A 15,860-nucleotide genomic window follows, 5' to 3' on the forward strand; every position below is an offset into this window, starting at 1 on the left:
GCAAAGTAGCTAGCAGAGTGTCTGGAACAACCCCCTCTGCCTTTCTGTCATGGAGTCAAACATGGTGGCTGCATGACTCTTTCACCAACCTTGCTTCTTGTCTTTGGGCACTAAAGCTTGTGTAATGTGAGTATTCATCTATCCCGGTGTTCTGGCAGCCGGACCTACAGAGAAACATGCCCACCACCATGCACCCACTACGTAGATCTCAGACTGTGTGAGATTTTGTGCAGGATGTGAGGATATGTTGGGGCTTTTGGTAGTCGACTCAGATCCCTCAACCCTTGAGTTCTACACCTATGAAGAAAAGACAAAGAATCCAATCAGTGTCCAATATACATTCATGTCATTGCCACTAAAGCTGGAAGATGTGGCTTGATCCTAAGAACAGAGACTTGAACCCAGGTTTTCACATCCTCCTTTCCCTTGGCACACGTGACTGAAAGAAGGAGAAGCCCAGTGGGGATGACTGCAAAGGGAATTGGGACAGGCTGTCATTTCTGTCCACCATTTTTTCTCAGAGTAGGTTGAAGCATGGAGCTTTAGGATTGAAGGAGGGGAGGGGATGTATGCGTGTGACAAGGGTGGGAACACACCGACGATAGATGAAGGGATGTTGGACAAGGAAACTTCTTGCACACTCACTGGGCCCTTCTTTGTCTCCTTACAGGTGTTCCATCAGGTCCCAGAAACGTCATCTCCATCGTCAATGAGACATCCATCATTCTGGAGTGGCACCCTCCAAGAGAGACAGGTGGGAGGGATGATGTCACCTACAACATCATCTGTAAAAAGTGCCGGGCAGACCGTCGGAGCTGCTCCCGATGCGACGACAACGTGGAGTTTGTGCCAAAGCAGCTGGGCCTGACTGAGTGCCGTGTCTCCATCAGCAGCTTGTGGGCTCATACCCCCTACACCTTTGACATCCAAGCCATCAATGGAGTCTCCAGCAAGAGCCCCTTCCCCCCACAGCACGTCTCTGTCAACATCACAACAAACCAAGCTGGTAAGTCTGGAGGCGTCTGTGCCCTTCTTTCTGTCTGTGTGGCTGGCTCTTTGTCCATCTCTGTGCAGGAACAAAACTGCAGTCACACCCATCCTGTTAGTATGCCCGCAGGCCTCCTCCTAGGACTGAAGCTGTCAGGTGACGGGCATCTGTGGCCGTGGAGGAAATAGGTGTCAGGTTTCACTTCTGAAAGGGAGCTGGACTCTGAGGGATTTTCTTGTGCCCAGCACAAAAACAAAGATGTATATCCAAGCCAGAGTAGGACCCAGTGCTCTGCATCCAGCTGGGACTCAACAATGCCCTTGGAAAGACGGATGGATAGACAGAAGGATGGATGGACAGATGGATAGATGGGTAGATGGATGAGTAGAAGCCCTGCTTGGTCTTGAAAACACCAGTGCTACTCTATTAGAAAATACAATAAAGACACAGACAATAGTTTAGTGGTTTCCAGAGGGTAAGGGGGTGGGGGGTGGTAGATGAGGGTAAAGGGGTCAAACACATGGTGATGGAAGCAGAACTGACTCTGGGTGGTGAACACACAATGTGATATATAGATGATGTAATACAGAATTATACACCTGAAATCTATGTGATTTTACTAACAATTGTCACCCCAATAAACTTTAATTTAAAAAAAAGAAAATACAATAAAAGAAACTTTCCAGTAATCATGCGATTAAGTCAATATTACCATTACAGATTACATTTCAATTAAACCCGTGTAATTCAAGAGTGCATTCTCCTTTATAGTTAGCTCAGATGAATGCTACAGTGTTATGGAGACCTCACATAGTTGGCAATAGATCATTCCTGATGGCCAGTACCTCCTGGTGGCATGCACAGCTCAAAACATTTTCTTCTCCTCTCTTTATTTCTATATCTCTTGCTCTTCTGAACTTTTCTCTCTATGACTTTTCACACATCTTGCAACAACCCATCTCTTTTTATATCCATTTAACCAGTCAGTTCATGCATGTATTTATTTATTTATTGACTCATTATTAAAAGACAGTTATTAGCATGTTAGCACCTACTGTATGCCAAGCTGTGGATGTGAGGGAGGGATACAAGTGATACTGGGACGTCATTGTTACTCCCATGAACCTCATGAATTGAAGAATTTACAGGACATGGACAGGACATACAAAGCTGCAAGGTGATGTATGCTAAGCAGTATGTGCTAGCCACGTGCATGAAATACCAGGGGAGTTAGAGAGAAATGAACACTCTCTCCCCAGGGCTGATGGTGCAAGGCTGCAGAGGGGAAGTAAACATCACGTCTGTAAACAACGACGGGGGTCGTAGGCAGTGAACTGTGATGTTATTTGGAATTATGGATTTTTCTCAATCAACAAATTCTAAACTGACTGCTTGTTAGTGGAATCGCAGGACCCAAGTATTTCTCTTTGCTCTCTCCCTCCACGTACTTCCTGCTTCTTGACCTCTTCTTTCCTACTCCATCCTCTTCTTCTCCTCACCTCCTCATCGTCAGCTTGTGCTGCGTCTTTTAATACCAGGCATCTTTGATGGCAGATGATGCTTGGGTTTAAGCTGTCAGAACAGAGAAGAAAAGAGGTGTCGCAGGAGACCATGATTGTCCAGATGGCTGCGTTGTTGCTGGAGAGTGTGTGCACGTGTTCATGTGTGCATGTTTGTATGTATGTATATGGTCACGTGTTTACATGCATACATGTGCAGTGAGAAAATAAGACGGGAAGTGTGGGAGCCTCCAGCTGGTCACCACAGCTCGGTACTATGGAGACAAAGGTTGTGACAGTCTGTCTTACCCAAAGAAAAGGGAGTGGTAATTTCGGCATCATGTTGAGCATGTAACATGGGCAGCTTTTGTTAGCAGTATTTCCCTTGCAGAGTTTAAGGCAGAAAACTGGCTGAAATATTTTAGTGTCCCAGCTTCTGGGAATAATAATCCTGCCAGGCTGTCGTGTTCTGCTGGGCTTGGCTGTCTTTTCTCTTTCTAAGCATGTGTGAACAAACCTGCCACTTATATTGGTTTGCTTTGATTTCTGCCCCCCCCCCTTTCCTTTCCCTGCTATTCCCAAACCTGCCCATCTGCTTGTCTTGCCATCTGCACCTTCCCAAGCTGCAGTGGAGCTGAGGGACCAGGGCTTCTGCAAGGGGCCCTGCATGACCAACATTCAAAATACTTACTTTATCCTCACCCATTCTTTTTTTTTGGGGGGGCGGGGAGATTGAAGATGTAATATCTTCCTTTCAGTTTTTTATTTTTCAATTATACTTGATATTCAATATTATTTTAGATTACTTTCAAGTATACAGAAGCACAGTGGTTATACATTTATATAATTTATGAAGTGATCACCCCGATAAGTTGATTATCCACCTGGCTCCATACATAGTTAATCCAATATTATTGATATATTCCCTATGCTGTACTTTACATTCCCATGACTATTTTGTAGCTACCAACTTGTACTTCCTAATTCCTTCTCCTGTTCCACCCAGCCCCCTCAACCCTCTTCCCATCTGGCACCCATCAGTTTGTTCTCTGTATCAATGAGTCTGTTTCTGTTTTGTTTGTCCATTTATTTTGTTCCTTATTCCACATATAAGTGAGATCATATGGTATTTCTCTTCCTCTGTCTAACTTATTTCACTTAGCATAATACCCTCCAGGTCCATCCATGTTATTGTAGATGGTAAGATTGCATTCTTTTTAATGGCCACATGACAGTCCATTGTAGATATGGACCACGTCTTCTTTATCCAATTACCTATTCTACAGTTTACAGACATTACCCAGAGTAATATTTTTACTGATATATCCCCTCAGGCAAAGGAAGTAAGAGAAAAAATAAACATATGGGATTACGTCAAACTAAAAAGTTTTTTCACAGCTAAGGAAACTATCAATAAAACAAAAAGGGAGCCTACTGAATTGGAGAAGATATTTGCCAATGATATATCTGGTAAGGGGTTAATATCCAAAATTTATAAAAAATTCATTCAATTCAACACCAAAAAACCAAACAATCCAATTGAAAAATGGGCAGAGGACGTGAAGAAACATTTTTCTCACCCATTCTTATTCCCTTTGTCCCCCCCACCCTTATTCTTAACCTTCCTGGATTTTGTTGGCCCAGTCCCATTGTCACCTTTCAATCTATGCTTTCTCTTTGGGAATTCTAGAATTTGGGTGTCAGAAAGTTGATAGTCAATAAGCGAAGCATGCAACTGCTTCTTGGTGGCATATGGCTATTATAAAATAAATGTCAAGTTGACCAGTGGTTTCGAATCTGTGGGTGGTGAGGCTCTGAGGACGTGGTGCTATCACACTGCTTTGGTGAATCCACAGGTGAATGCAAACTGTCTTCAATCAGCAGATAATTTATTTAAGTGAGAACCTTCAAAATAAGCCCTTGAGCCTATAAAGCAAGAACAGTTTAGAAACATGAATGGAAGCTACATTTTATAAGAGATGAAAGAGAGACTAAATAACAGGCATCATAAAAAAACCTAATGAGTCACAACCATGAAGGGATGAGGTGGATGGACTCATGTATCACCAATAAGTCATGACATGTCTCACTCCTTTCCAGGGCACCCTGAATTTTTCCACACTGGTGGAGATCCAGGTCAGCTTCCCCACCCCAACCTCATGGTATAGTGTGACCCCTGTCAGTGCCTCTAGCCACCACTCTTCTACTGGTCAGGTCACGAGTCAGTAGATGGCAGGTAAAGAATTTGATCAAGAGAAGTCCTGGGATCAATCATTAAGTCAACTCATAGCGTTTATTGAGTGTCCATTCTGTGTCTGGAACGACCCAAACTGAAATAGTTGGGGACCGCCACTGAGTGGGTCCTGATTGAGGAGTAGGCAACAGTGATTATAGGTCACACCTCATATTTATGTTTCTTTTGACTTGACAAATAATTATGAAATACAGGGACTCATTTGATCCTCATAATTACCCTCTAACTTGGGCATTATTGTTTCCATTTTTCTGATACAGAAGCGGAGGCTAAAATGGGTTTGGAGAATCTAGGATTAGAGGAGAGTCAGCAGGACATCACCTCTATTTTTGCCTTCCTGTTTCCTGTCCTAAAAGGTAGACAGTCCCTCTGGGCTGTCCATACCATATTCTCCAACCATGGAAGGGTTATTCAGAGCCCACCAATGCCATCCTGCTGACAGGAAGGGATCTCACAGCCCCTGTTACCCTTCCATAATTTTCATTGTGACACCGAACCATCAAAGGCTTTTCCTTGCCTCTGGATCGAGATGGGAGATGGGTTTGTGTTGAGGAGTGCAAGTTGTTTGCAAGGTGAATTGGGTCCTGACAATGGACATAAGGGTCCCATGAGAGAAGGGTTTGGGCACGTTGGCTGCCACGTGGTTCTGGACTTGAGCTGAAACCTGATGCTCACGAACATTCGACTCTATTTTGGGTAGTTGCTCGCTGCACTGGGCTGGCCCTCCTCTGTTTAGGAGTTATGGATCTCATCTGTGGCCAGGCATGCAGATCTTACTGTTCACCACACACAGGATTGTCATCTCTTCTTTCTCGGGGCTGCCCAGGCGTGCTGTATTGATGCTGTATGGTGCTGCTCTCGTGAGCCCTGCCAAAAAGAGGCAGGCAGCGTATCTTAGCTGATGTAGGTACCCAACAAAAAGGGTTATGTTTGGTCTCATTCCATCACAGAAAGTCACCAACAGGCTTTTCTTGACCCCAGGGGTTGTGATCTAAGAAGAGACTATAGGAGGTTTTGTAATCATCTTCTGGTCCACTGGACGCACAATAAATATAGTTCTTCTTACACAGGCAAGCACGGAAGGGTCTGCTGAGTCCTGAAATCCAGAGCCTCCCTCTCCTTCCGTGATGAACCCCCGTCATGTATGTAGTCAGACAACTCAAGGATCTTGTATTGCTAGGAGACTAGCAGGAGAGGATCCTCTCCCAGCCCATAGGCAGTGGCAGAGAACTGCCATTTTTTTTTAGCACTTCCATCGTGCCAAGCCCCTCCATGTTCTTCTTTACAAAGATGAGGCGGGTCAGATGAAGAAACTGGAGCCAGAGTGCTTTGGGAATTTGCTCAGCATCTCACAGCCAGCAAATGATGTTTTGGGGTTTCAAACTCAAGTTTGTGGCCATTTTATCCTCTGATTGATAAAAAATTGTATTATGGCAAGCTGTGTACGTTTTAAGGTCTCTCTAAGCGATTGCCACATAGCTAGGCCACTTTAGCTGTCAAAAAATTGTCCATCATCTTTGGTCAGGGTTGGTCATGAATTATGCAAGCTCAGATTTATGTGAGGTCTTCAGGGATGCAGCCTTGCACTGAATACAGCTGCCTTGAGTTTAAAATAGACCAGATCAGGTGGAACTCTCCCTGTTCCTGTGGCCAAGAGATCTGCAGAGAGGTTGTTATCACCACTAACTCCCCCAGTCACTCTCTGGCACCTGGCCCCAGATTCAGACTGATGGCTGGATCATCCAGCTGTCAGAGAGAATTAAAGTGAATGACAAACTTTACTTCTCTTTTCTGCCAACTAGACTCAGAGTGTCAGAGTTGGGGAAGGGGACCTCAGAGGAAATCTTGGAAAAAGTAAATAAGACAAATCAGACCAGCACATCCATAAAATCAAATTGTAGCCAGATTAAGTTAGTGAGTTGGGGACCATCTTAGCCAGAGAGAACCAACTCAAAGATCCATGAGGCCAGGCAGGCAAGGGAGAGGAACAAAGCAGGTTTCAGGCCATATGGAGTGGTGGGGATAACGGGGAACTGAAGGGAACAGGGGCAGCCCCTCCTCAGCTCCAGTACGGGGTACCATAACCAGTGTTGCCATATCTTATAAGCTGAAAACCCAAATGTAAAACGTTGACAACTAATTAAAAAATTTTAGAACATTTGAGACTCGAACAAATCCAGTGCTAGATTTGGCCTTTTGGCTGTGGTTTCCAACCTTTGATTCAGAGGGCTAATTTGATTTACTCAAGCTCAAAAGGTGAACGTGCTGTACTGTTCCAGTCTCATTCCACCATGGGACAGTCACCTCCCTCATCCCTTGGGCTCTCCTGGTGGCAGGGGTGCAGCTGGGGAGTTTTGGGGTTGGTAACCTTTCTCTGCTCCTTATGTGACTCATGCAAGTTTATTGAACTGCCACGATCCTTCTTTTCTCAACTATAAAATGGGACTTAATGACACCTGCTTTCTAGTGGTGTGTGACAATCGAATGAGACCGGGGATAGAGAATCATGTTGTAAACCATGCTATGGAGATGAGCATCATTTCTGAGAATATGTCCTGAGCCAGACAGCAATTTGCTGGATTTTTTTCTTCCTGGGCTCTTTCCTTTCAAAGCCTCTCTGTCTCTTTGTTTGGGATTAATGTCATCTATATCAGATAAATGACAGGTATCAATTTGTCCATTCTATGAGGAAAGAGTGAGCACTAGAAAGGAGAGCAGTGACGTTTGCATCCCAATGAGTTAATACTGAAGGCAGGAGTGGAGCCAGAACCTATGTACCCAGCGCAGGCTGATCCTGCAGCTCAGAGAAGCTCGTCTGTCTTTCCTTGTCGCATGTTTGGGGAAGCGACAATTTTCCCTTTGCTTTTGTGATGCCACCAGCAGATATTTATATTGATATCTGACATTTATATTCCACACAGTTCATAAATGGCCTGCTGTGCCGATTGTATGTGGAATACTAACATATCCAACGTGCCCACAACACAGACACAATCCATTACTTAACTTGATTGAAAAAATACATATACTACTTCTGTTAATAGTCACAAGCCTCTATAGTTTGTCCATTTTTAAGGCATTTTTGAGGTTCCTAGACAATTAAGTTACTGAGACACTACTTTTCCTACAGAAGAATTACCTAGCCCACTGATTTCTCTGAATACATTACCTAATTTGCATTATTCCTTAGTTAAATATAGTATTTGCATGCATAAAGAATAATCTTTGAATATGAAAGAAATTTTATGATATTGCAATATATTGAGGTCTTTGGAGGAAAGATATTATGTAAATCTCAAAATTAAATATTAAAACAATATTACACTGCTGCCTGTAAAAATTTAGAGTGTTAAGATCCATATGCTAAAACTAGTTCATTTTTAAGGGCTTGTCTCCTTGGAAATTAGCAGGCGAAATTTGCTCCAGAGCAGAGAAAAGATTGAGCCAGAACTTTAAAAATCCTGGAATGACTTTAAAGAAAACTTTTATTGCAGTTAATAAAGAAAAGTTTAAAAACCCTAAGTAAATGAAATTTTCACTGTTCTTAATCCAATTTCATAGTTCAATGCTTTCTTCTCCTTGTTAATTCTAAAAAGGATGTTTTTATTGTTTCTTAAGCCCTGGCATTGAGAAGGAACTTCCAAGTAACCTCAGAAAGGTCCTTGCCATTTGCAAAATGGTGGTGTGTTGTCTGCTGAGCTGAGCAAGTTGGCAGGTAGCACTGACCATGACCAAAGTCATGGCTTCCATCCCCGGCAGGCTTGGGGCTATCAACTAGATGGTGAGTTCTGTGGAGAATTCAGACTTTCTCACCTGCCCCAGCTTCATGAGGGAGGGACCACACAGCGCTAGCCCCAGAGACCCTTGATAAATACTTGCCAGTTTCCTTTAGTCCCCACATATGAGTTAGTATATAAATGTTTGGCTGATGTGTGGTGATCTGAATATGTCCTGGTGGTCCACAGGTGGCCAGGTGATGTCTCCGGGTCAGCCAGGTGACTTGGTAGCTTCGTCCTCTGTGGGTCCTGGCAGGAAAATGTAAGGGACTGATTTTAGGATATGCCAGGAGCCCTGCTCCGCTCCAAGGAACACAGTGAGATTCAAGCACACTCACAAGGGTTTGTTTGTTTAAGTACTTTAACTTTGGAAATGTATTATTAATTCATTCAACACGGTCTTTGTGACTACTTTCCACGTTTCTGCTCTGGTTCATTCACTTACTCAGCAAATACGTTCTGAGGCTTTCTGAGTACCATGCACAGCTCCGGGCACGGGAAACACAGTAGCAAACAACACACGGAAACTCGTGCCTTGCGGAGCTCACGTTCTAGTCCATAGCACTCACTGAGACTGGGATCAGAGGCCCAGAAAAGTGACAGATAAGCATGTGACTCTCTGGGAAGGGACTTGGGGTCCCTCAACTGGACTCTTGGTACCACAACCTGCTGTAATGCCTGCTCTCACTTTCCAAAAGTTAAGGTGTAACCACATCAAGTGGCTAGAGAGCATTTCAATCTGTGGTGGTTGTTGCTGTACAGTGACAGTGGTGGGTGGGAGGTTTTATTATTTACTAACTGACCAATTGGAACTTCATGTGGACAGATGTCACCTGCTGGACCATACTGTAGTTGAATGTGGGAATTCTCCCTCTTCCAGGTCCGCGCAGTGGCTAGTGACACTGCTAACATCTCCAAAACAGCTGAGAAAGCCTCGCCCTGCATCCCTGAGAGGATGCCTATGGGTACCTATTTGCTCACTTTACCCCATCTTGGCCCAGGCTGCTGCCAGTGAGATTGGAGTTAAGTACCTTACCCTGTTTGAAGTCCGAATGAGATTGTTAAAACCCTCACTGCAGAGGGCACCTCTAGTTGGATTAGGAGATAGTGCTGTTTGCCTGACGCCTCCAGCAAAGTGGATAGGAGGACGGGGGAGTCTGGTGATGTGTCCACTCTGTGCTCCTCCAGCAAATGTCTGCTCCGTGAGCCGACTGTAATCTCCTAGAGAGCATGTCCTGTATCCATCTTATTAGCTATTGTTCCCCAGTGTCTAGCTAGGTGCTGGAAATAATAGCGTTCAATAAATGTTCATTGAATAGATTAAGAAATTATCAAATAAATGTATGGTGAAAATGCCTCAATCTTCCTTCAACTAACCTCAGGCATCAGCAAATGGCGCAGCTTAAGTTCTCTCTGTGGTCTTTCTGTCCTCAGGCATCTTTGGGCGGGTGCTCTGATTGGAGTTAGGCTCCTATGTTCTCCCAGATGTTGGTGAGACGTAGTACTTCCTGGGTGCATTGTCCTCCCAAAACATGGCCCTGAGAGAGGCACCTGCTATGACCTGGTCTGCCCCTTCCCCCATGGGCAGAGACTCAGCTGCTTGAGCAAGCACAGTTGGGGGCAGTCAGGGCGACATTCCATTGCTGTTGTCTGTCCACCTGCACACCAGCTCTGTGCCTATCATTTTCACAGCACCATCCATGTTAAACAGGCAGGAGCACCAGGGGTTTTTGAATGCAGCAATTAACAAAACAGTAATCAAGCTAAGTGTTTAATTTCAGAAAATTAACATTTTCTCTGAGCGGATGTGAGAGATGGGGAAAAAAGGCACATTAAATGTTCTGGGTAAATAAAGGCAATGCTGGGCCACAAATACTTTCCAGTGCAAGGGAGACTCTTTGCCATCCTCCTCCCCAGACCTCGGGGTCAGTTTCCCTCTGAGAGCCAAGTGTAGAAGGATAGAATCAAGCCATTTAAATGTGTGCCCCTCCCTTCCCCCCTCCCTCCCTCCCTCCCTCCTTCCCTCCCTTCCTTTTTTTTCTCTCTCTCTCTCTCTCTCTCTCTCTCTCTCTCTCTCTCTCTCTCCCTCCCTCTCCTTCCTTTCCTTCTTGGGACAGAGCAAATGCGTTGTCTATCCTGAAGAGCTCAGGAGGACAAGGGCCCGTTCATCCCCTGTGAGCCTATTTGTACCGTAGAAAATCCTGACGTGTGTTGCCCTTCTCTGAGCTGTACTAGTTATAAGGATGCCACAACGAGTTCTTGAATGTGCATTCATTTTACAGGTGCTTATGCCATATTTCTTCTGATAGACTGAGAGCTCCTGAAGACCAGGTCTCCCGCCCCTAGTAATCTCTGCAGCTCACATGGTGTCCTGTTCCAGGATGTCCTGGCCGGCCTTACCTAACGTTCACAGTCTGGTGGCACCTCATAAACCAGTGGGCTGGCATTTGTTTTTAGGACTGGGTTTACATGTGGGGAAGGAAGCTTGTGAGAAGGTGGGAGTGCAGAGGGCTGGCTGCAGACAGGACCTCTTGTGTCAGTTGGTTCATCAGGTGCCCTGGAAGGGAGTGAAGGCCCAGGACGAGGACTGGGAGGGCAAGGAAGGTGGCTTTGCAGGAGGAACAGGGTGAGGTTTGAGCACAGCAGGGAGTCTTGAGGCTAGGTGACAAGGTGCTGCAACTAAGCAGGGGACAGGGCTGTTGGGGTTGGGTTGAGTGGGGTGCTGCCTGAGGGAGTACAGGGGAACCACAGGTCCTCACCTCAGGGAGCGGACTAGAAATCTGGCTTGGTGAAATGCTTTCCTTCAGGGGTCTTGTAGGCAGCTGACATCGAGCACTAAGAAACCAAAGCAGGAGAATGAGAGGATGGTTTGCAAATATGTGGGAGACATGCCAGGGGCTCCCAGAAGTGTTCAGGGATGGTGGCAAGGGGAGGTGGGTTTAGTTCTGTGCATGTGTGATTTGTGGAGATTTGGGGTACCCAAGTTGAGGTACTATTTATGCAGTTGGATATTCAGGCTTCTATTTTCTCTGTGAGGTGGGGGATAAGCTTGGTTGCTGAGAGTGAAGAGAGAGTATTGGTGTGGAAGGTGGAAGGAGAATGCAAAAAGTTTGGCAGTGCCATTGCAGAGAATGGGAGATGGAATTAACCAGAGAAATTCAGCATTTTCAGAAAGTGTTGAGGGTTCATTTGAAGTTGGGGATCATGTATTTACAAAGCTTCCCATATGTCCTGTTATGTGACTTTCTCAGCAGTGCCTGGCTGCTAGAGAGCAGACCCTACAGGAAATTTATTGATTGTGGGCCTCTCGTGGGTCGAGTTTTGCTGGTTGTATCTTATGAAAAGATAAAGGCAACACAGGCCTGGGGGTAAAGGGCGTATCGTCGATTATGTTATTGCAGAGATAGAACCTAAGCTGGTTAATGAGGGATAACAAAAATGGAGAAGGCTGATGCATTGGGTGGAAGTCAAGGCTGGCAGGGCCAGGTGAGGCCAACAGAGGTGCAGTGGGCTCATTAGAGGTTGCCATGAGGAAGCAGAGACTGGAATTTGTGGCTTTAAAAAGGGAGCAACTTCAGCTGTGATAGGTGCTCTGCTGAACACTTGTGCATGACAGCCAGGGAGTGAGGGGCACACAGCCTGCTGTAGGGTTTTCTTTCCTCTCCTGTGGCCACTCCAGCGCTAATGTTTCCACAGAACTGCCTTCTGTGACTAAACATTCAACAAAGCAGAGTTGCCACTGCTGCGGTCCCACAGCAGAAAAGGCTCACAGGCTTGCGGGAGGCGGTGCTGAGGACCAGCCCCACCTGCCACGTGAGTCCTGACGGGTCTCCTGAGCTGCTCTCATAGCCACCCTGGGGTGCCTGCCCAGGACAGGCATCATCTGACAAGAACCCCTCTAACCTACACACCCCTTCACACCTCTTGCCACCATAGGGCCCCACAGCGTTCAGGTTTGCTATCCTTTCCGGGTGTACCTTCTGGTTACCCCCACAGGAAGGAGACGCCAGGCAGGGGGATCTAGGAGGCACAAGGGACCCCAGGACCCCATTAGCCTGGATGCCTCCTCCTCTGGCACAGGGCTCTGCACTCTTCCCCCTTGGAGAGGACCTCTGATCTCCCTGAGGGACCAGGCAGCACCCATCCATGAGTGCCTCCCCACTGCTCAGCATCCTCAAGAGAGTTCTGGGTGTGTGCGTGTAGGGGGAGGGGAGAAAAGGCCCTGATGCTGACAGGAAGCAGGGCTATTTCTGGCTCTGCTGGAAACTGCTGAGGACTTAGGGAAGTTATTTTCACTCTCTTGCCCTCGGTGCTCTAATCCATAAATTGTAAGAGTTGACGGAAAACTGAATGACCTTGAATACCCTTTCAAAGTTTACCATTCTGATTTCTAGATTTCCAGACAAATAGTTCTCAAACTTGAGCGGGCGTCAGAATCCCCTGGGAGGCTTGTTAAAACACAGTGTGGGGGCAGAGCCCCAGAAAGTAGTTTACAGGCTCTCGGCCTCACGTGGAGGGGTGCTGGCTCGGATAGTAGATGGCTATCAGCTGGGGCTGGTTGGCCGTCAGCTGTAGCCATTGAGCCATTAGCCACTAATATAACTGCTGCGGCTACGAAGGAGAGCCGAGGAGAGTGGAGGAGAGTGAAAGAGAGTCGTCAGTGGGTTGCAGACAAAACGGACAGCAGGTCGCACGTCCAGTGAACCCAGCCTCCAGTGAGACCGTAGTGGTATGACTCCCCTGCCTATGGCTCCATGGGTGTTCCTTTTTGGCCTCACCTTATCCTGCGTTCTTATGTGGGGAGCGGGACCAGAGACCCTGCAGGCCTCCCCGCACGACACACAGATTGTTGCGCCCCACCTTCAGAGTTTCTGATTCAGAAAGTCTGTGCTGGTGCTCAAGAGTCTGCATTCCTCCCCAGGTGATGCTGATCTGGGCCCACGTTTTGAGAACTAGCAGGGTCAGGTGGATGGTCCCAATAAAGACACCCCCCCCCCATCAGCCCCTAAACCCAACCCCTAGTTGTCATACATCCCTTGGCTTGGAACCAAACCTGGGAAGGAGGCACTTATCTGGGGGTATGGGGCCAACTCAGCCACCCAGGCCTGAACCCTCACTTTCTCTCGCATCTCTGCTCCTTTGAGCCTATGACGAGACTCAGCCAATATTCTACAACAGCATCAAATTGATGTCACCCACTCAAAGCAGCCTTCTGTCCCCAGGGTGACACCAAGGTGGAGAGGGAGGTTGGAAGGGGGTGTTGGAGTCATCTCAAGGCTCGGCCCAGAGTGAAAGCAAAGAAGTCAGCATCCACAATAGGGAAAAACAATTAGAAAAAGAATTAATTCTGCTTTTGTATTCATACCCAGTCTCAAAACTAATTGCTTATTTATTTAATCTACTTTGACCAGAAGTGTTACTGCACCAAACATATTTAATGAGTCAGGCTTCTTAATGTAAAATCCAAGCATATTTGTGCAATGAAATGAGTTTTCATCAACAGAGGGAGAACCTGTTATCTAAGCAGTACCTTCTCAACAAAGTTATCTCCTAAAATAGAAATGTCGGAAAAAACACAATTCATCTATGCACAATTCATTTGCACAATTTATTTGTGTGTAAACTGTTCTTTTTTGTCATCAGCACTTGTGGGCCTGAAGTCTTTCACTAACATTTAAATATAGTTTTGTTGTTGTTTTGTCCTAAGAATGTGTTTCATGTAAGGAAACCCACCCCAACTCCTCACTCTCAATCTCATCACCCATACCTTTTAGGAATTCACAGAATTTAATCGGAAGCCTCAAGGGGACTTCTGGAGACTGGCCAACATTTTTGGATCTCTCTATGGACCCTTCAGAGTCTGAGTTGGGGAGACAGGAAAAGGATTGTCCCGGAGGCTCAGGGGCTCCCACTTCTGATTCACCCAGAACAGCTCTGAATTGTTCTGTTTTGCACTATGCTACAAGGAACATTTTGTTTGCAGAAAGGATTCCACAGCGCAAAAAGAAGAAAAGTTAAACAACTACTAACATTAGGGTAACATTTCAGCTGAAACAGTGAGATGGAGATGGCCCCAGCCTCCCTGCTTCTGCCTCTACACCACACTTCTGTCCCCACTCCCTTGGGGCCACTATATTTAGACCCGCTCATATTCCTCTGCAGCTGCAGACTGCAAAATCACAGCCCTGCCTCCCCTCCCTACACACCTTTCTCCTTTGAAGGCCAATATTCATGGTAGGTGCAGCTACATAACTTCCTGACCTCTTTTACTTCTGATGTTTTCAGAGAAAAAAACTGCAATTATTCCAGGAAAGGCAAACTTTTACTGACTATCAATTATGTACTAATAAGGTGGAAAGAGGCTAAACACTGATCTTCTTATGTTCTAAAGAGTTTATTGACTTATGTTCTAAAGAGTTTATTCCAGTGATGGAGAGCACCTGGAAAGTTAGATGACAGTGCACTGTGTCCCAAGGTGGTGATTACAGCCAAGTGAGTTATTAAAGTAAGACTTTGAGTTGGGAGGAGGGAAGGGGGCCTCTGGGGGACATGGTCTGGCAGGGCTAACCCGAGGCAGTGTGTGGCCTGATCTGGGTGTCTGAAGGCTGGTGGAGTTATGAAGAGAGGTGGCCAGAGCAGGTGGTTCCACAGGCAGAGATCTCAACAGCTGAGTTCTGCTGGGATACAGTGAGTGGAGCAGTTAGTTGAGAGCAGTGGGTTCCTGAGAGGGAGCAGTGGGAGGTAGTCTGCATTGGTTGGTGGCTGCTACATTTTAAACCTTAAAGAGAGAGTTGGGACATTTTCCAATGGGGAGCCATTGAAGGATTTTAAGCATCAGAAAATGTGGGTAAATCGAGCTTTGGAAATATTATTCTGGCTGCAGTCACTTTGCAGTGCAGAGACCCAGAGGTGGACAAGTGAGTCGGGACAGGATATTAGGTATAAGGAGATACTGGTGACAAGTCCAGGAGAAAGGCAGGGACAAAGTTATAGAGCATTTGTGACTCTTGGATCATAGCATAGGAAGAGCGGGCCATGACACACCTCTTCTCAGCATTACTGGGTCTCTTTATCCTCAAGGACAAGGCACCCCATTGTTTATTTCCTAGATTACTTCCCAGAAAAACTTCTGGTCATCTTGAGATGGGAACCATCTGTCTTCTGGAACATTTATCACACTACTCTCCGGGGACCCCCCACTGCTAGCGTTCCCTTTCTCCAAATCCATTCATATCCATTGCTTCCACCCTGCCTGGGTTGACATGCTTATTTATTTCCTTAAAGATTTTTATCAAATAAATACCCAAGGCTGTCATTGGACCGTGCTTTTCACATGTACCCTG

General features: G+C 46.0%; 1 protein-coding gene across 4 annotated transcripts in view; it reads left to right on the forward strand.

Moving 5' to 3' along the window:
• Window positions 1–15,860, forward strand: part of EPHB1 (EPH receptor B1) — a 420,104-nt gene that overhangs the window by 304,767 nt on the left and 99,477 nt on the right. For all 4 annotated transcript variants that reach the window (XM_019748047.2, XM_074312877.1, XM_019748058.2 and 1 more), the window contains one exon: window positions 671–1,006. In XM_019748047.2, the coding sequence (XP_019603606.1) occupies window positions 671–1,006 (336 nt within the window). The remainder of the gene's footprint in view (window positions 1–670; window positions 1,007–15,860) is intronic.

Source organism: Rhinolophus sinicus, linkage group LG10 (assembly GCF_036562045.2).
Source record: "Rhinolophus sinicus isolate RSC01 linkage group LG10, ASM3656204v1, whole genome shotgun sequence".
Lineage (NCBI taxonomy): Eukaryota > Metazoa > Chordata > Mammalia > Chiroptera > Rhinolophidae > Rhinolophus > Rhinolophus sinicus.